Genomic DNA, 20,558 nt, shown 5'->3' with positions numbered 1-20,558 from the left:
ATTCAATAATTGCAAAACAATAGAGCGAAAAGATTCGAAATAATAATATAATTTTTACTTTACAGATATGGTACTTACAAAACTTAAACTGAATTACATGTCAGAACTATTTCCCGCGCATCACGGCTAAAGAAATGCTTGCAGCGCCACTCCGCGTCTTCTTCGTCATACAGCTGGTGCCCTCTCGTCGCGACGTTTGAAATTAGTCCTACCCTTCCTCGCGCCAAATCCAGCTAAAATCTATTATCGATGGTTGCACATGACGCTTTCGTTTACCATCTATGGAAACTTTTTCAATTACGAAAATGCAGAGGCTCAGAACTCACAGCAAAGACGGAAGCAAGAGGGAAGGCTCTAAAATTTTGGACGGCTTCCAAGAAGTCGTAGTCCTCTCAGCTTTGAATAAGGTAGCTTTATTTTGTTAAAAATATTACTGACATTATCAATTAACAACGGAGTAACGAGTGATCGGTAAAACGATGAGATACTTTCTTTTACACATCGTGATCGTTGACTTCCGGCGGTGTTATATCGTACTTTACAAAAAAAACGTTTCCGTCTCCCGATAAAATATACATGTTTGCATACGCGTGTATCCGTATGTATGTGTGTATGTATACGTGTATACCATCAAGTGTGCCCGTGTGTCGTGAAAGGTGGCTGCGATTGAAATGCGACGAGATCATTGAATCACTTTATTGTCACACGCCATGTCTGGCATCGGGGGTATCTTTTATCAGATATATTATACTGGATACAGTCACTAACGCTTTATATTAAGCGTTCCGTGGGGATCCCGCCGTGAACTCCTTTAAACACGCCACCGCTTTCCTTCGATCCTTTTTTTTTTTTAACCAACTGTTCGAACAAGTGATCGTAATAGAGAAATATCGTTAAAAACCCTTCTATGTCAAGGATCCAAAGCCGAATGCTACATCGATCCTGGACATTATCACGTAGAACAAGAGGAAAAAAAAGTCTCGTCGAAGGCGTTCTCGGCCGAGTTCTCTCTCACCCACGGAACGTTGTCTAATCGTACTTGTTTAAATTCTTTTCGCCTCTGTACTTCGTCATCTTTCTTTCAATTGTTTTTAACGAAAAAGACGCACCTTCTCTCGTGTTATCCCACGCTCTCTCTCTCTCTTTCTCTCTTCCTCGCTCTCTCGCCCACACTTCTCGTCTTCCTTTGCCACTTCGAAACGAAATAGGCGCACGCCACTAAATTAGCAACTGAGACAAACAAATGGCGCACGATTCGAGCGGAACGACGTCGCCCCCTCGATAGGTATCGATAATCAGTGTCCCCCATGTGATCGAACGATCGATTCCGTGCGTCAATGCGTCGCCGCCGAGTGAGGCGCCACGAGATCTAGTGAGTAAAGTCACAGTTACCGGATGTCATGTGATCTAAAGCATATTGGAAAAGTCTATTAGAGATTCCTGAGCTCCAGTTTAAACCTATCGTCTGTTCGCTGTAAATCGGGAAAATTTGTGAAAGTGCGACGTATTCGAGACACGTGATCGATCGTAGCTGGTCGCAAGAATACAGGAACACCTACGCTACGTTGGTTCGGCCTACAAAGTGAGTAACGAATTTTTCATTGTAAAGAAATCGTTGACAGTGTCCCTTTCGTTTCTCTCCCGTCTAGACTTTTGTCTTTTTTGCTCTTTCTCTCTCTCTGTCTCTCCCTCTCTCTCTCTTTCACGTTCCGTTCTCGCACTCGTTCTCCCTCGCACACCCTATTATCGTAAAACCTATATTGGCTCTCTAAATTTGACAAAAGTGGTACCCCTTGGCTCTCAGGTTATTTTGCATCCCGCTCAGACTTTGCATCTTTAATCGTCTCGTGTTTCCCCGTTCTGTTCTTTGCCATCTAGTGTCCCGCGAAACGCGCCCCCCATCGTCGTGTCAGTGTCCGCCAAATTTGACGCCATATTTATATATTTGTTCGAAAGTTTGTCTCCCTTCCCATCTCTTGTTTCGTCATTTTTTTCTTTTTACGTTAATTATAAGTATATAGGTACAAAGTCGGATATTAATTTGTTCGTTTTCGTTAGTTAATACTATTTGTATGTATACGTATATATATATATGCGATTCACGATGCGTGTTCGATCCTAAGATTGAGCATGCCTATGTACAGATGGGCATGGCAAGAGTGTGAAATTGACGAATGTCGCTTCGATTTTCTTCGTAAAACTAAATTCTCTAGTCAAATGTATTTAGTTTAATTAATTTTTTGATAAAATGTTTACAATTCTCATTTACAATTCCATAAATTCTAATGCTTAAAGTTCCATGAAATTTCATAGACATTTTTTGCAGGATAGCGTTTGTTGAATATTTTCCAAATTTTATTTGTGACTTATTTGAGCCTATCAAAACTGAAAAATCATAAAACCACGAAGAAAATCGAGGCAATAATTCGCCTAATGTACCCGTGAAACCAAAGACAGTGATCATGTCTCGTCTACGTCTGGTTTTTACTTAACCTCCGGTGCGTTCGTATTTCCTCACTCCCCTAACAAATTTCTAGCGAAATTTTCTACGAGAATTTTCCCCGTTCGTCGGTATAAGTGTAAAAAAAGCAAATCCGTCACCCTCTTTTCTCCCTTTGAATTCCTTAAAACCGGCTACTAGCCATTGAAAGTCCTACGTTTGTATAGAATATGCAGTACTTTTATATCGTAAGCGTTAACAGTTCGCGACTATAAGGCCTTCGGAAGATTCATTCGCAAAATTAAAAAGACGCTTAGAGAGAGTAGACGATAGAGCAGCTATGATTCGAAATCATTTTAAATTGAATTTGAATTTGAATTTGAATTTGAATTTGAATTTGAATTTTGAATTTGAATTTGAATTTGAATTTGAATTTGAATTTGAATTTGAATTTGAATTTGAATTTGAATTTGAATTTGAATTTTGAATTTCAGTTTGAATTTAGAAATTTTAAATTTGGCAACGGAAGCGCAAATTTCAGTTAAATAGAAACGAGAAAGAGTACATTGTACTGGAAGGAATTTTGCGAAGGCATCCTATAGCCGCAAGTAACCGGCAGATTACAAACTGAATGTGTTTGCATAATTCATAGTCTTGTATATTTCGTTTTTTATCGAGCGTTATTCACTAGTACAGAGTTTATATTCTGCGTCTGTGTACGTGTATGTGTATACGTGTGTTTGTTAATTACGTTGCTGTCATTGTCCCAAAGAGCCTACTAATATAAGTCATGCACTTGCAAAATGTTTACTTAGAAGTCGCGTCTTAGAGTAAGTGATTCTTTTTTTTCTTTGCTCATGAATAATTTACATTCGCTTCTCCACACGTTCTTCAATATATCTCTACCTTTTGTATTTACTCTTTTTTTTTATTCACGAAGTAAAAAAGCTTCTTTCCTCTTCACATCGTCGCACGTTTTTGTCTTCTAATTCAAGCACGTTATAGATATGATAAGATATCGCCCCATTTTGGTTTCTGTACACTTTCCTCGATCGATCGCCTGGTTACCAGAGGGTTCGAGCCTATCTACAGTTTGCCACGAAATGATCGAACTTTCATTTTAGAATCGAACATTTATTTCTCACAGTCTCGTCCCCGTTTTCGAAGCCACTATTTACATGATCACTTAGCCCATATCTCTATTCGATTTTAAGGATAATTTCGTATGCAAAGGTGAACGAAAAATCGCAAAGAAACGATGTTTCACGGAAGGGTGGAAAGTTTCTAAATATCCATACTTCATGGGTTAAGTTATATTCTTAAAAAGTACATAAAATACAATAAAGTTGAACTAGAATTGTCGAATACTCGAATTCAAAATAAATCCTGAGGCGAGTGGATATTCTGCGAGACTCTCCAAGAAAAGGGAACTTCGCTATTTCGGTCACGTCGATCAATATCGAAAGGTATCTGGTTTCAAAAATAACAAATAAGGAAGAAAGCGATTTAAGGGGGACCAACCGAAATTTTCGTGACGAAATGGACGTTCACGCGACCTTAAAACAGAGCATACGTAATACTCGATTCAAAGTGATCGGGTCTACAAGTCGTTCCAAAACAGTGACGAGCACTCGCGTTTCTTTCGATGCACAGTAATGGGCCTTCAATACTCTGTTATATAAATTCAAACAACTCAATCACTATGGAGTTTGGAATCACTTCGACGATTATTCGAAGTCAGGGATTCTTGAAAATTCTGAAAACTTGGCATCCTAGTAAATACAACGATTTTGCAAGTTTTGAAAGTCTTGGAGCAATACTGGTCCTTGTAAACAAAGAGTATGTAAATTCAACTTTACATAATTTCATTCGCTAATTAAGTTTATACCTATAACTTTAATCACCCTGTATGTCTGTTAATCATATCGTACAATCACTGTTTCGTGAAAGATCAAGACTTCCAAAACCCTAAAGATCCTCAGGAGTTCCTGGTTTCGAATAGTATTCGAAGTGACGAACTGATTGCTAGCCCATCGCTAGCCTTCTTTGTTTCCCTTTACCCACGCGCCCAGTATACAAAGAGAATTTCCTTACATGTTGCAAGCACAATGAACGAAAAAAAAGTGGTACTCGATGATCAAAGTGTCAAGTTTTAATATGCTAGACATTCCGCGTACACGTGCATGCTCATCGGATTGTATTGTTCACGAGTGACCAGACGAATGCACAGACGAAGATCGAACACATAACATGAGAATTAAGAGATATAAAATCGATTGTGAATATACATATGCATTCCCCTTTCTCTCATCGCCACTCACTCGCTCACTCGCACACTCATTCTCTCTCCCTTGCTTTCTCACACAAGAAAATGAAGCATTTCTCGTTCTCTCTCTCTCTCTCTCTCTCCCTCTCTCTCTCTCTGTGTATTTTTTATCTTTAAAGATACTTCAGCAGTGTTCGCGCGAACACGATCCCCGCGTTTCGAGCTATCGAAGTGCCACGAGGACCGTGTCCCTTTTCTATGCAAGAATGTGGGCGGTTCGTTCACGGTAAATATTCACGTTACAAAAAACGAGCATTAAATCGAGTGCAAGTTCGAGAATAAGGTCCTAAAAGTTACACGGCTGTCCCCTTGTATGCGTTTAACACTCGCGAGTCGTGTGAAGTCGACGATATTAAATAAAACTAACAGAATCACAATATACGACAGTCGATATAGTTAGCGTTTTTTTGCTTCTTTTCTCTGCATTTTTTTCTCCCTTTCGTTATACTTCTCTCGCACGCAAAATAGTTGACACAGCTACTTTAAACGTTCAACAACGATTCGCTAATTCACGATATTTCGTCCCCGTTCCCGCGGTTGCCGCGCCACGTCCACTCCCAATTCGATGGTTCGAACCGTCGGTTTTTTATCTCTCGCCTTCGTCGGGGCGAGCACACGCTTGATCGCGACAGTAAAAATCGATAGTTAATCGGATAGTCGCGAGGCAACCGAGCAACCGAAAACGCGACGGTCAAGGCAATTGTTCATTTAAACACCTGCGCGCATACGTATCGCGAATTCATATATATATATATATATATTTTTTTTTTATATATATATATATAATTATTATAATATTTACAATAAATAATATACGCTCTGACGATGATATTCCTTGGCTAAAAATTTGACAACGAGTTCAAAGTTCCATGTTTTTGTAGTATCTTTTTTCTGATCCTCCTGGCGCACGATCATCCTCGAAAATCGTCACTAGAGTCAGCATGGAGCGTCCTAAGTCGTATGTACAAATGTTGAAAATGTCCCGCGCGAATGCACATTGGAATATATATTTAAATTGCGTTAAATCGTTCTCGATTATTTCACTTATCCCTCGCGTCGCGTTATCGTTCGCAATGGATCGTTGTTTGAACAAATTTCACCACTTCACCAGCCCTTGTCTTCGTTTCACCTCCAATATGGAACATTAAACCATCGTTTCCCACGCCATTTTCATTGCACCTCACGTTGAACTTCCCGTCGATCTTGAATCGTGTGCCCCCGTATCGGTTTCACTGCAAAGGAATGATCCAAATTAGTCGATTGCCCATCGACTTTTTTCTTATACATATAGACATCGTAGGTAAAAGGAACAGTAAGAAGTAGAGAATTCTGAAAGTAGATATGGATCGTATGTACACAGACAAGATTCTGAATTGCTCTTTTTTATGAAAAACATCGAAGAAAACTTGAACAGAGGACTCCGAATACGGCAAGTACTTACCTCTTGTTACTCTATAAAAGAAGCTTATCTAGATAATGAGCTAGATCGAAGGGATGAACATTGCTTAAAGGCACTACAAAAGAGTGCACTGTTGTGCGAAGTTTGAGATGAACAAGGTTACACGTAGTCAAGCAGCATCAGGGTGTTTACAAAGACTCGTGTTTGTCAGAGATAAAAAAAGAACATCGAGATTATCAGACGACATTAAGATCAATAGAACAGTGTAAAGGTCTACGTGGAAAATGGAGGGAAATTGCACGAAAAGTCAGACGCAACAGGGTATGCTTCAAAAGCTTGGAAATAACAGACAGAAAAATGCCGACGAAATTTGATGAAAGAGAATTTGCAAGACAAGAGGATATTTCAATATAAAACGTAGACAAAAGGAGAAGTTGTAACAACACACCATCACAGATTTCACGCGGATAATTCAGGATAAACGAATCTCATTGAATTCGCTAAATTAAATGTATTGATTGTTGCAGAAGTGAGCCTGCTACGAATATCCACGTAAAATCGTTGAAATAAATAATGTAGGAAGGATGCATCGATCTCAGTGCGTACCTAAAGCTATCTGGCGCTCCAGGAACATGGCTGCTATGCTACATCTAGTCTACAGACTAGTCGCTCATCAGATATGCCGCACATGATATTGTGAAGTGCTAGCGGTGTTTCTAGAAAGACATGTCCTCTCGTACGACCTTTCACACTTTTCCCATTCTCGCGGTCACCTTGCAAATAAAACACACTTTTCTCGTTTTGTCCAACGAATTCTCACTTGCCCAAAACTGCCACGCCAGTCAATTTGCAAACTCTCTTCGTTAATCAAGTTTACCGTATTCAGAGCCGACTTGATCTCGGTAATTTGACGGTTCAAACAAAAGCTTTTACTACAATTTCTACCACTAAGACATAGGGGAAACCTCGTGTTTATAACTATTAACTAGGGCTCTCAAATATTGAATGGTAAAATATCACTAAACGCGATCAAACCTTGACCTGATTTCTTTTTATCAAGAATTACGTACGAAAAATGTCGAACTACGTGTTGTTACGCGAACTGAGAGTACCGTTTGCTTAAATCTTAAAGGACTCTAGGGACGTGGCCGAGGATCGACGGGACAAAGCTAGGGATGGAGGTCCACTGACCAGGGATGTGTTGCCAAACAGCTTGTACCACCCGAACACCATCTCATTGAGGTTCAGTTCGTCCAACACGATCTGCGCGATGCCCATGAACACTTTTTTCCCTTCTAATCGCCCGTAATCACCCCACACTGTCACCTGAAATTAAAAGTACAGAATGTGTTACTTCAAAGGCACTAGACCAAGGCTAGACAAATAAATAAATTCACGGCGTGGAAGGAACAAAGAGTTTAGGAAATCTACATACCTGTAGTATGCAACCCCGACAGTTTTCTCTAAAGGACAGCGACTGTTGGTAGAATGGATCCAATGTTTTCCTAGCCATCCCTGTCTTCGCCTTCGCTATGCATTTCTTACCGTTGACTAAGTAGACTTTCACGTAGGAAGCTGAAGTAGAATTTCATCAGGGTTTTTAATCAATACTTGAAAATAATGGGGAAGACTTCATCCATTCATGGTTTTTAGTTATAAATATGAAAGTTAAAGTACCTGGAATCGCTTTGCTGCCCTGTTTCGGCTTCAGATCTTTGGCACGTATGACCTCCACTTCAAGGTAGCCTTTCTTCTGTGTCAGCGAGAGCTGAATTTCGCCCAGGCAGCGAGCACCGAGCGCCTGTCTGCCAACCACTTGTCCAGGGCCGAGATCTTCGATGAAGTCTCTTAGCTGGCCAGTTTCGCCTGTCATTCGCAGACTGCAGTTCCCAAAATCAAACGTTTTAATGCGTGACGAAAGCCCTTCGCGTGTATCTCGGGGATGGAAAACGAAACAGAAAAGGGACACTGGGTGGGACGCAATCTCTAAGGAGAAGTTCGATTCGCGAATCGAAGATGCTCGATTCTATCGATCTACTCGTTGGTATTTTCCTCGATTTATCGGTCTTGCAACTGAGCAGAGGATTGTACGAGAGTTCGTTCCGCAGGAGCGAGGGCGATTCTCGCAAGCCTTCGGCGGAAGTGCGGAAAGAGAGAACACACTTCATTCAGTTTTAGTACAAGAAGAACTCACGCTGTTAGTGTGTCGGTGTAGCGAGTAAATATACATATACATATAGTGTACAAAGAAAATTGTAAAGGTTGGATACACAACAGGCTGTCGGTGCATGCACTATCTACTCTATCGGATGTTTTCAACAATAACCAGTTCCATGCCACTGATCGATATTTTAATTCTGATTTAGAGGAACCTGCAATCCAACTTCTGACTGATTATTGTTGAATTTTCACCCACACATGCTTGGTATATTAGTAACCGAGATCACGATCGAAGTATTCTTTTTCACTTACGTTCAGGGCTGCCTCTGCGCATTTACCAGTATCTTATCGTCCTCGAATTGTGGCTAGATTATATTAGAAAAGGGATTTGAAAGTGAGATGATGACGTAACCTGATGTTCAACGCATTCACTTCTTCCAGACTGTGTTGAATTTTTCATCATTCATTGTAGGAGGAGGAAAATAAATGGTCGTCGAGTCGATAAAACTTCTTTTAAATTCAGTAGCATCAGGAGTCTAAATTTCGAAGAAATTTTGTCAACTCGAAGTATATGCACTTGTTCACAAATACCAAGCGCACAGCTACAGTATTATATACATCGTCCACAGTTGTTGATGGATGCGGTAGGAGAAAGTAGTCAAACATTGAAAAGTAAAAAAGTCGAAGGACTGCAGCAACTGGGATTGGAATATCTTTTGGATAAGGAATCGTTCCAATGAATAGTACGTATATACACGGAATGTGTGTATGTGAAACACATGTACAGTGCTTGGATGTAACGTCACACGATTATTCAGCCAAGCAGCAAGCCAAGACGACGACAACACTGGCAACGAATGACAGCAGCATCGCGAGACACTGAATTTACATTAAACTTTCAGAAAAATAAAGGATGAAATAACAAAACTTTCTTGCTATGCTGACCAAACGTAAAGTTGAAACTGGTCCAGAAAATCAGGGACGAAAAATACAGAAAAAGAAACGTGAAGAGGAAACGAAAAGAGCTAGAAAGAGAAGGAAGGGCAAAGCGTGAGTGAGCAAGAAACGCACATCAATGCCAGGCATACACATCGACTCATTCATACACTGAAAATCAAGACGATCGACGATTCGCGTTCTTCCCGCGACTTTCTGTGCGCAAACGATAAAAATTTATCTCGCGGAGGTAGGAGTCAGGACGAAAACAGAAGTAGCAGGGTTAATCCCTTGAATCAAATATCGAGCCCAGTTGAAAATATTCAGCGGAAAGGTTTCCCGAATAACCCTGCTTAGAACGATAGACGGAGAACAGCTTTCAAAATGAGAACGGAACGAGACAGTAGGAGATAGAGACATAGGCAAAGGCATAGAAAAGACAGAGAGAGAGAGAGAGAGAGAGAGAGAGAGAGAGAGAGAGAGAGAGAGAGAGAGAGATGACGAGAGAGAAGAAGAGAGAGTGGGTGATAATAGAGGCAGAAGAAGAAATAGAGTTGAAAGAGACAGCAAGGAGTCTCGCAGTTCCGGTTGCAGAATCGGGTCGTTGGAGGCCACTACTTACGAGCTTCCTTCGGAACTAGAGATCGAGTTGAGACTTCCGGCTGTGTCACTGGCCGCCGATCCAGATTTTCCGCTTTCAAAGCACTGATAGGGCAGAATCTCCTCCGAACGTTGTATGCTGCTCGGCGTGCTGTTCCGTTTCCGCCTCGATAAACCGACGCGTGCCTCCGCGCTACCACTTCCGACGAAGATCCCGCCGATACCGCACTCTGCGTTGTAAACCAAACAAGAAACAACCGCTAAACTATAATCTTTCAATTTAGATCATTTCCGCACCGCGGCTGCCGCGGCTCTTTCCCTTCTCTCATCCAGCTCCAGGTGGGGTCGCCGTGTGTTTTTTCTCTGTCGATTTTGTCCGCGAAATTCTCTCTCTCTCTCTCTCTCTCTCTCTCCCCCTCTCTCTCCCCCACCCTTTCTCTCTCACGACTTTGCTCACACACGTTCTCCCTTTCTCTCAGCGGTTCCCCTCGCCCCGACACAAAGAAAACACATGTACACTTGGATGATGAAGCTTTGACCAGATGAATGAGTCGTTGATACAGGTCGGAGGCAAGAGGTAAGAAGGTGTGCTTAAGTTGGTAGACTACTGTGTGGAGAGACTCTGCCCTTTACGGCAGCCAACTTCAAAACGTTTAGGTTCGAAGATATTTGCGATAGCTCCAGGGAAGCCTGCAAAAGAAGATGTTGAGTTTGCGCTAAACCGTTTACATTGACTCTCGATTGCGATACCTTTGCTCTCTGTACTATGTTCTAACGTTGCACCTGTAACAAGCGCGCAGAAAGCGTCAAAGCTGAGCTCTAGGACGATCCGTTAGTGAACGTAACACCTATGGTTCTGTTCAACAACGTTCATTGTTGCATGAGTATTCGTGTGTCGTGTTCGTGTACACAGAAGTGGATGGCAACCCTAGGGGACTGGTTTCGTTACGTACATCTAAGGTGAAGCGAGCCTTTTGTACATTTCCCGGGCACAGGACTTACGCGCTCTTTCTTTCGAGATTCGCGCAAGAAGTGTCCCCACAGGCAGACTATACAAGATCGCGTGCTACATTCAACGAACTTGTTTTGTTTGGAGAATATCGAAATATAGATATAAATATGCGCATAAAACACTGCAATGTTTGGAGACATCAAAAAACGAAAAGCCGTAACGGGCAGAGTGAACCTCTGAGCCCAAGCACGTATCAACAGCGGCCTCTAATGATAAGAACGAATCAAGTGGTCAACTTACCTACCGTCTATGAAGTCTAGCAACAAGCTGACCACGTGTTTCATCTAAATTCAAAAGCTGTACAAAACAGACACGCATCGTGACATGTAGCTAGCACCAACTTAAGTCGATGCCACTCTACAGTCACGATTAGAGCAGCTCGACAAATGGTACATACTTGCGCAGCTAACACTAGAGCCTTTGCTTTCAGAAAAGTTAACCAGAACCTTCACGAATATATTCTAATCGCATCGTTTTTGCTATCTAATCGTGTATGCCACAAAAGACGACAGAACGCGGTCCTGTTCAACTTGACGAAGAATCGACTTGAACAAGGCTTGCGATACATCTCACGAAACTCGTGCAAACGTTCCTCTAAAAGAAACACTCCTCTACGATCTAGCGCAACAGGAGGCGACCAGAGGATCTACTCGTGACTATTTCCCAAGAGTCGTGCAGCAGCCTCGCAAAATACTTTCTCCGAGATCGTGCTCTAACTTCTACATCCGTCGAACAAAGTATCTTCCGAGAATAGTCACGAGGGTCTCTCCTAGTCCTCTCTCTAAAGCACAACTTCTTCTAAAGAGTTAATGTGCTGTGTGTCTTCTTGTGGTTGTTCGCGTAGCCCGTCGTTCTTCTTGCTGTAACTTTTCTCTCTGCAACTTGTACTCACATTTCGCCGAAGGCTCGAATCTCTGTCGAATTCGATGTCTCCTCGACGACTGGCAAAAAAATCGACAACTAATTATGATTAGAAACGCAGCTGGAGCTAGCTCGGTAGAAAAATCTCGTTTAAAGAAACCTTCCAGCGAAATCTCGTGGAGGATCCTGCATCATCGTCGTTGTCGATCGCTCCCACGTAACGAGGGGTCGAAATCAAAAGGGGGAAAATAATTAAAAGGGGTTGTTATCTGCAGGAGATGCTCGGACCTGTCCCCGTCGCCGCTACCCTCGCCGTCGCTGCTTGCAGAGCTTGGCTGTCGTCCGCTCCTGCCGCTGGTCGTGTCCTCTGGCAAAACCTCCTCGCTCCTATGAACTGTAAACGAGGACTTGCCCTTCTTCCCGAATCCTAGCCGCCGTTTTCGTCCTTCGTCGCCCACGCATGTACCACCAACAGACGCACGTGGTATGTTATGGTTTTTGCGTGACGTGACACAGTTTTTTTGTTGTGGTTGTAGTAGTAGAAGTAGTAGTAGTAGTAGTAGTAGTAGTAGTAGCAGTGGATGTTTTCACAGTAGAATAGCGGTGGATGTAATTGTAGTGTTTCAGTGGCGTTTTGTTAATTCGCACGTCGTTCACGCGTATACACGCATATACCGAGTAGTATATGAGCGTATAGAGCGTAGCATGTACGATTTTCCCCCGTGGGTGGAGGTGTTGTTTTCGAGTGTTCGGTTTAGGTTTGCGTATAATAGAGTGGCGATCGTTCCAGCGATCGATCGGGATGATCCGCGTCGAGTGTTGTCCCGTGACACGATCGCGCGGGCGACGTTAGCCCGCCACGATGAGAAATCGTGCAGGTGGGTGCAGATCGATGACGTGAATGGTGGTCCCCAGCGTCGAAAGATGGTTGGTTGGTAGAAGTAAAGTGTGAATGTGTTCATGTCGAAGAGAGGCGGATAGAGATGAGGAGGGATGGCGGAGAAAACAAGAATACGATTAGAATGTACATACTGCCCCGTTTACTGGGTTTTTTGCTCTCCTACGATGTGCTCTTGGTAGCATTTCTAATTCAACCCTTTTCATCTCTGGAATTTCTCCAATCTTCGGTCAAATCTCAGATGCAACTCAGACGTAACGAGAGCACACCGTAGTTCTACTCACTAGTGGCACTAAACTAATATGACTATACGCTAGTTCTCTCGGGAGGTTATCGTTACTCTATAAAAGAGTTCGACTAATCAGGGCCCAAAGAAGAGACAGAGAAGATAGTCTATCGCGAAAGAATACATGATGGAAAAGAATCGTTTTGACGTGTCCGTTTTCGAGTCACTGAGTACTGAATGCACGGCACGCAACGGTCTACATGTGAAATTGGAAGAAACGACTAGTGTGACGATGTGTTACCTGTAGCGGACAGCTGACTGGTGCTGTTACTCTTCTTCCCCAGACCTGACTGATACTGCACCGCGCTTCCGCCACCACTGCTACTTCCGCTTCCGCTTTTACTCCCTGGCGAGCTCTTGCGATCCCTTCTCGACGAGTCCTCCACGTTTAAACCAATCGCCGTATCGCTCAGACTACCATCTGAACAATTGCGTGAAAACAATTATTCGACACCTACACACCTTTCCTACTATTCATCGAAAACTCGCTCCCACTATCGCCAGAACAGAAAAACGTCCCTAAAAACAGCCTGAACTCCACCCTCGACTCAACTAAACTCAACTCACCAACTTTCTCGTCCTGGGGGGCGTCCGTGTTACTAAGGCTCCTAGTGAACTGCCCCCTTTTCCCATGCTCGTCTCGCTCGTTATCGCCTGGCTGGCTTCTGGACGTCTTCTCGTAGGAGCTCGACTGACTGGTGTACTCGCTGCTTTCGGGCATGGAGGAGGATCGCCGATCCCGCGCGTCGTCGCGTGGTTCGTTGGCGGCGGCGTCGTCGGGGTCGGCGTGGGCGGATTTTTTCCGCGACCGGCGTCGCATGGACGAGGTCGGGGACGACGACGCCAGGGCGGTTTCGTCGACGGTGTTGCGCGTCGACGGTTTCGTGTTTCGTGAGGTATCGTGGTGATCGACGGCCCGTGGGTGGTAGTTTTTAGCAGTGTCGGAGGTAGCGGTTTGGGAATCAAAGAGACTTGAATTAGCGTTACCGGGGCGGGGTGCTCGGTTACGGGGCCTACGCGGATCGCACGGGCCAAATCCGCAGTTCTCGCTGCACTGGCTCTCGCTCTCCATCGAGTACTCGTAGTACTCGAGGGTGTCGCTGATCGCTACGTTCCTCTTACTACCCTGCTGCTGTTGCTGACTCGGGTGGTGCTGCTGCTGCTGCTGCCGTTGTTGCTGCTGCCTCTCCTCGAGGAGCTCGAGGTCCCTAGCCTCCGGGCAGCTGCTGTTTCGTCTACGATACCTATGCCTCGACTCTACCGTCGCTCTCCTCTCGTCACTCCTTCGCGTCAACGACCCGGACCTACCTAACTCCGACGACATCGCTATCTCCCGACACTCTGGACAGCTACTCTTACGCCTACCGCGATACTGAGACCGTAACGATCCCGACCTAGCTAGCTCGCAAGTCTCCGGACAGTCGCACGTCTGAACGTCACCGTAGTCGTACCTCGAGTCCACGTAACCGTCACGGTCGTGTTCCATGTCGTAGTATCCCTGTCTAGTGCTCTCGCTAACCATCTCGTTCTTCTGACGGAAGCAGTCCGCGCACACGACCGTTTCCATCGAACCGAAATCCTCGTCCGAGTCTAGGATAAAGTTCGTGCTTCTTTCTTCGTCTTTTCTTCGAGGTGGATCATAGTATCGAAGTTCCCTAGCCTCGGGGCAGCTGCTGTTCCTCCTACGGCGATACAATCGCTTGGCTCTTTCAGCTCTCTCAGAGGAGCTGAGTTCATCGTCTGATCGTAGCACAGGCGTCGACTCTGCTCGCTGCAGCATCATTCTTTTGCTCTCGGCGAAACTGGGAACGGTCAGATTGCTTTTACCAGCCGAGTCTCTGTAAGGCAGGTTCTCGTAGACGCCTATACTCGTTTCCCTGCTGCCTCTCCTGCTTCGCCTTCGTCTCCGTCGAGGCACATCGTGATAAGCATCTCGGTTGGACTCTGGACCACTGTGCGTTTGATAATCGTACTCATCCGCGCGATAATCGCAGTAGTCATCGAGGTACTCGTTATCGTACTGCGACGTTCTCTTCTTGCGCATACTTCGACCCGTGTCCTCTCTCCTATCGTAGTACTCGTCTTCGTACATTTGACTATCAGTTCTCGCTTGAATGCTATCGTCATCGTACGAGTACAGTCTCTGATCGTAGTCATCGATCTTATCTCTATCAACGAACCCTTCGTCGTACTCGATATCCCAGTCATAGCCATCGTACCCATTCTCCAGGTACGACTCGCTGCTCTTCGTTCTCCTGCGAGCACGAGTGATCGGTCTTTGATTATCGTACTGCTCTAAATCAGACGAAGTGTGGATTGGAGAACAGGTGACGTTAACTTCTCGGCCATAGTTCTCTGTAGACGCCAGAGCCTCGTCGATGCTACAATAGATGTGCTCGCTAGAGGGATCGCATATGTCACCGTCGAGATTCTTCGTCCGTTTCTCAGATATGTCTCTGCCGAACGTAGAATCGTGCTCGTGGAACGTCGAGTCGATGTACTTTCTCTTGGTAGGGTCCTCTCTGCCCAGAACGTTCCTCAAACCGATCTGCTCATCGCTACTGAAGGCGTTCTCTCCCGTGAGGTCATAGGAGCGATATCCCTTAGCGATATCCAGGTCAATACCTTGTTTTCCAAAACGGTGCAAGTACATATCACCATCGGCGCAGCTGAAGTCAGAATTGTACCCATAAAAGGGCTTGTGATCCTGCTTCAACAAGTAGTCATAATTCTTTTCTCTGTTGAGCAGACTCTTAGGGATCTTATCATCCCCGTTGGAGTCGAAATACGACTTGCTTTGATCTCCCAAAGCGGGAATCTTGTCCCCATAGCCCGCGTCGTTGATCGCCAGGTTCCTCTTCAACTTTCTCCTAGCCGTCCTTAGGCTGTCGTCGCTGAATATGTTGCTGGAGATGTTGTCGTACTCGAAGCTCTTAGCTCTGCGCGAGAGCAGGCCGCCGCCTATCCCGAAACCGTATCGGTCCCCGTAGGTGTCGTGTAGGACGTCGTAATCGAAGCTCCTAGCCTTCGAGAATAGAAACGATCTACGTGGCCGCAAGCTAACGTCTAGGTTCCTAATGCTGAGGTCGTCAGTCGCAAAGTCGTACAAACCACGCGTGAGCAACTGGTGACGAGGTTTCGCGGTTCTGGCGGCACGGTCCTGCCAGCTACGCGATCGTCTACGCGTACCGGAGTCCAGCAGGTAGGGCGAGGAGTACCTGTCACGAAACTTCTCGATGAGACGGTCGTTGAAGTCGACGTGAAGACAATCCTCCACGTATATCTCGGGTATACGTTTCTTGGAGCTACCGGTAAGCTCCTCCGGCTTGAGTATGTAACCCTCGGAGACGCTGTACTCGCTGGTCTCCGGGCTGTAATATCTCAGCATGTTCTCATCGACGGTCTGCGACCTCGTGAACGGCGTACGCATCTTTCTGTACAACGAGCGCACCACTGCGGACTTGCTCCGTACGAGGGGATGCGGGGTGGGATTGTGCTTGCTGGGGTTGTTGCTCCTGGGCTTGGTGGGATTGTTGTTCGGACAGTGACATTCGCTGCAGGGTACCCTAAGTCTGTGCCTGCGCCTATTGCGCCTAGGGGGCAGGGGCATAGGGGATATGACACCGGGTATTAAAACGTTTTTAACTGTCGGTCTGCAAACAATGTTTTTCATATAGAGTTTTAGCGCATCTGCGGTTACATAACGATTCGTTTTGAGCCCATTCTTCATTATTTCATTTACTTTCAATCAAAAAAGTGACTCTACTATGCACGTTCGCGATCGATCGAACGCGTTTTCTCTTATTCTATATCTTTCAATCCCGACAAGCAAAGGAATTTCGTTTTAGTTTCTTAATTATTTTTGCTTTCGCATTTGTCACTCGCCGAACAAATAAATATGCAGGTTTTCCATAGGACGTGCGACGATTAATGTTCATTGATTCGTGATTACACACATAAAACACATAGACAGATATGTATATACACGTAATTGGGACGTGTTTAAACGTAGGTAGACCTAGTCGTTCGACCAACGCCACGCACTAATCCCTGCTTTATTAGAATGGGACAATATTAAATGGACATTGACACAGTGCATAGGAGGTGCAGTTCTAGCCACTAATAGTAGAGATCCTCGAAAGAGAGCGCGGAGGGAACTGGGGAACCTACCAAGCAGGCGAGGGGATCATGAGTAGTGCAGCTACGGGGTGTCATATCATTCGGCAATGTCCATTTAATTCAGGGATTGTCGTCGATGAGAAGGTGAGCCATCAAATGTTCCATTCTGTGCGCGGTGACCATGGATACGCGATAAACTTGAAGCTAAAGGATGTCCTGTTGCAAGCCATGACCATGACACAAACAGCAAAAACAGAAAAAAAAAAAATAACAAAAAGAAAGGGAATTGAAACGCGTGTATACCCGAATGTCAAATGGTACAATGGATGGCTGTCTCCTCTAAAGGGATACTTTCTTCTCTATGGAACTTGTATTGCTTTGTACACTGACTTTTGAAAATGCAAGGTCATCGACTCGAAATTTTAGTACAAAAGACATTGAACTATACTCACATTAGTCCTCTGGAGCCACGTGGTCGTTCCGATTGCGTACTGAAGGCACTGCTCGTCACAGAGGCTATACTCTCCATATCAGAGTCACCGTGATCCCCATGTACGTCTTTATCGGGGCTCAAGTGTCCCCTTCGCGGTCTGTGCATTCGGTATGCGTGGTTGTGCGGGAGGGACAACGGATCGCGATCTATCGAGGGTAGATCCGAGTCCGACAGACCGCTATAGTGTCTTTCCCAACCTGCAAACATAAACAATCCCCGTCAGAACAGTCACACCACAATTGCTGCAGCTTTTCTTACAGCCGCCACCTCAATAATTTGCATAATAATGCACTCACCTCCCATGCCCGTACTTCTATAGGTCGTGTGCACCTGTCTTGTGCGGTGCCTCATGAATCTAGTTCGCTCCTCGAGCTCCTGGGCGGCTCTTTCCTTCGGTGCCAGAGGCAACTGCCTTTTTTTCGGAGATCCAGTGGGCGTAGCTGTCGCTGACCTCGAGGCAAATCTAGAATACGCAGATGAAACTGGGTGCCTACTTCTCCATTCGATTTTACAGTAATTCGTGATAAATCATACCTGCTCGGTACGTAGCCGTGCGAGTAGGGCATGGATCTGTGTTCAGGTGGGGACAGAGAGCGATGACCAGTGGGACTTTGGGACCTTTCTCGGTACCGAAGGCTCGGCGAGTCCATAGGTGCTGCACTATGCGACCTGTGGCTCATCATTCCTCGATGAATATCCTCCTGGGAATAAGAGGAATTTAATCAGCACTCCGCGGGACGAACGAATCAATTACACGTGTGGCATGCGAGGGCAGGAAACTCAGAAACTCTTCCTCTACTAAATTTTCTATGGAGTCTCTGTTCGCTAGGGTTGAGTTATCTATCGAGAACTCACCTTCCGATAGGTTTGGTAGCCAGAAATGGAAGCGGGCTGGTCTCGGATCATGAGGGCGGCTCGTTTTCGACCCTGTGGCGACATGTCCCTTCGACTCCGATGCTCCCCGTCGACGCAGAGCTCCCTTTCTGGCGGGGGGCTGGAATAGTGGCTGCTCCGGCATGCGTTCACGTTTTTACTGATTAGTAATCGCCAGTGTCGGTTGCGTACGCGTTAGAAATGGGGCGAGTGCTGTGATCTCGCGCTAGATATTACAGAGTGCATGCGGCCAGGCTGGTTCTCATTTGGCGATGCTTTATCAAATATGCATTCTACGCTGCGTTGCTCTCGTGTCTTTTCTGATCAACACACGAACGAACTCGGAAAGCGAGACAAACCAAGACAGAGGATGCGAGTTCTACTACTTGGCAGAAAACAATAACGGACAAGGTACGCCACGGGACGCGTGTGGGGTCCCGTGGGTCAGGTGGTCGAGATCTCTCGCGCGAGCAAGCTCGTTCTTTTAAAGTATTTACACATCCTACTTGGCGAGAGACGATGCTGGACAGAGTGAGACGCTAACTATTGACCCTTGGAACGATTTACAGTATGTTCTCGCCGAGCTCAGTGAAATTACTTTCTCGTTTAACTTTACATTCCGTGAGCTAGGTGTACTAAATCACGAGCTTCCAGCGAGAAAGTACTGTATTCCTTCGACGAATCTTTTCATGTTTCGTTAAACGGCCATCTGGCAATACGGAACGAACGTCTTCCAATGGCAATACTCATTACCTCGTTCCACAGAGAGGTGGTCGCAAACCGGTCGATCTGCAAAGTACAAGTGCATAGTCTTGCGATCGGCGCGAAGCTATCTCTGTACAAGTTACTTGCCAATGAAGCCAGACAGAAGGCTGGACCTTTTTCTCGTGATGTCCTCCGCGATAGAAGGACGGTGTCCGTTGCCAAGAAGCTACTCGCTAAAGAAAAGGAGCTGGCTGCCGCGAGACAATGGATCCGCAACCATGGGGCGGCGATCAACCGAGCCAAATGCGTGCGAGGCGATCGATCGCGCTCGCGAACGGCGTAAAACAAAACCGAACAGTCATCCTGGCAACGGAGCACCGAACGAGCCAACGAAACGCGTCCTGGGGGAACTGGACTGTGCCCAAGAAACGCGGAAAGCCTCGAGGAGGAAGGAAATGGAGCCACCCCGGCCGATGCATCGCGTTGCACTAAGCGTTCTAGAAGCCATGTCCTCTCGCAATCTAAGAAAGTACTCTTACGTTCAACGTAAACGTGGAGAAGATGCAAGAAGCGATGACATGATGACGCCTACGAGTGCCTACGTGTGTGATCGGTGACCTACTGTAATCTCTGCGCCCAACTACTTCCAAGATTCACGCGATTCCTGCGTCTGCTGGTCGGTGGGTGGCTGTGCCACTGGGCGACGAGAAACGAGGAAGGAAACGAGTTCGATTCTTCCTTTAGGGAAGGGTTAATTCGCGCAATAGTGATAAATGGTGATTGTCTCGTTTCTCGTCAGCGACTCCTAGACGCAGCATCCTTCGTGCTTCTTTTCAGTCGCTTTCACCGATCTAACGGTTAGGAGATCGCGTCAGTGTGTCCCTTTAGTTTCTCAATGCATCGAGCAATCGATTATACGACTACGCGAGAAACGCTATAACCTAGCAGTGAGGATGCAATAAGTGTGACTGCGTGATACGTGAGAGAGGAGAAAATATAAGTTGTAATGGCCGTACCGCTTATAATTTGACGGCATATTATGAAACCTAAAAAATAAATAACAGAGTACACGATTACAAGTGAAATCAATCGGTAGGACGTGTGGCTGGTGCCAACGTGGAATTATAAGAACGATAATATACATATACGTGTGGTAGCCCTTTGACATGGAAATAAGATTATGTAACACAACCTCGCGGCGACCACAAACGCGGGAAATTAGGAGTACAGTCGATACCAAAAGAAGCAAAGAAGAAATAAGTAAATAAGTAAATTTAGCGACGCTCTTCGAACGGCATAATGGTCCGTCACTCTTGGGACCGTGAAAAATGCACGCGTGGCCGAAAACGGATCGAAAGAACGTGGGTCGATAGGAAAGGGGGTAATCTGATCGTGCGACGCGTCGCGCCCGCCGACTCGACTCTCTCCTACGATGGATTTATTAATGTAA

The 20,558-nt window shown here is 45.4% G+C and overlaps 1 protein-coding gene across 14 annotated transcripts in view; it reads right to left on the bottom strand.

Annotated features, from left to right (window-relative positions):
• Positions 1-5,704: 5,704 nt before the first annotated feature.
• Positions 5,705-20,558, bottom strand: part of Rim (Rab3 interacting molecule) — a 49,223-nt gene continuing 34,369 nt past the window's right edge. For 8 of the 14 annotated variants that reach the window (XM_076391483.1, XM_076391474.1, XM_076391481.1 and 5 more), the window contains 10 exons: positions 18,386-18,536; positions 18,065-18,231; positions 17,827-17,993; positions 17,490-17,727; positions 13,486-13,625; positions 13,160-13,339; positions 9,884-10,091; positions 7,843-8,045; positions 7,601-7,740; positions 6,950-7,491 (listed from right to left, as the gene is read on the bottom strand). In XM_076391483.1, coding sequence (XP_076247598.1) covers positions 7,285-7,491; positions 7,601-7,740; positions 7,843-8,045; positions 9,884-10,091; positions 13,160-13,339; positions 13,486-13,625; positions 17,490-17,727; positions 17,827-17,993; positions 18,065-18,231; positions 18,386-18,536 — 1,801 coding nt within the window. In that variant the 3' untranslated portion in view covers positions 6,950-7,284. The other 6 variants (XR_013003188.1, XM_076391479.1, XM_076391478.1 and 3 more) reach the window with 6 other exon arrangements.

The sequence above is a fragment of the Calliopsis andreniformis genome, unplaced genomic scaffold (assembly GCF_051401765.1).
Source record: "Calliopsis andreniformis isolate RMS-2024a unplaced genomic scaffold, iyCalAndr_principal scaffold0022, whole genome shotgun sequence".
Classification (NCBI taxonomy): domain Eukaryota; kingdom Metazoa; phylum Arthropoda; class Insecta; order Hymenoptera; family Andrenidae; genus Calliopsis; species Calliopsis andreniformis.
The sequence above is the reverse complement of the archived record's forward strand: the minus strand, read 5'-3'. Positions and strand labels throughout refer to the sequence as shown.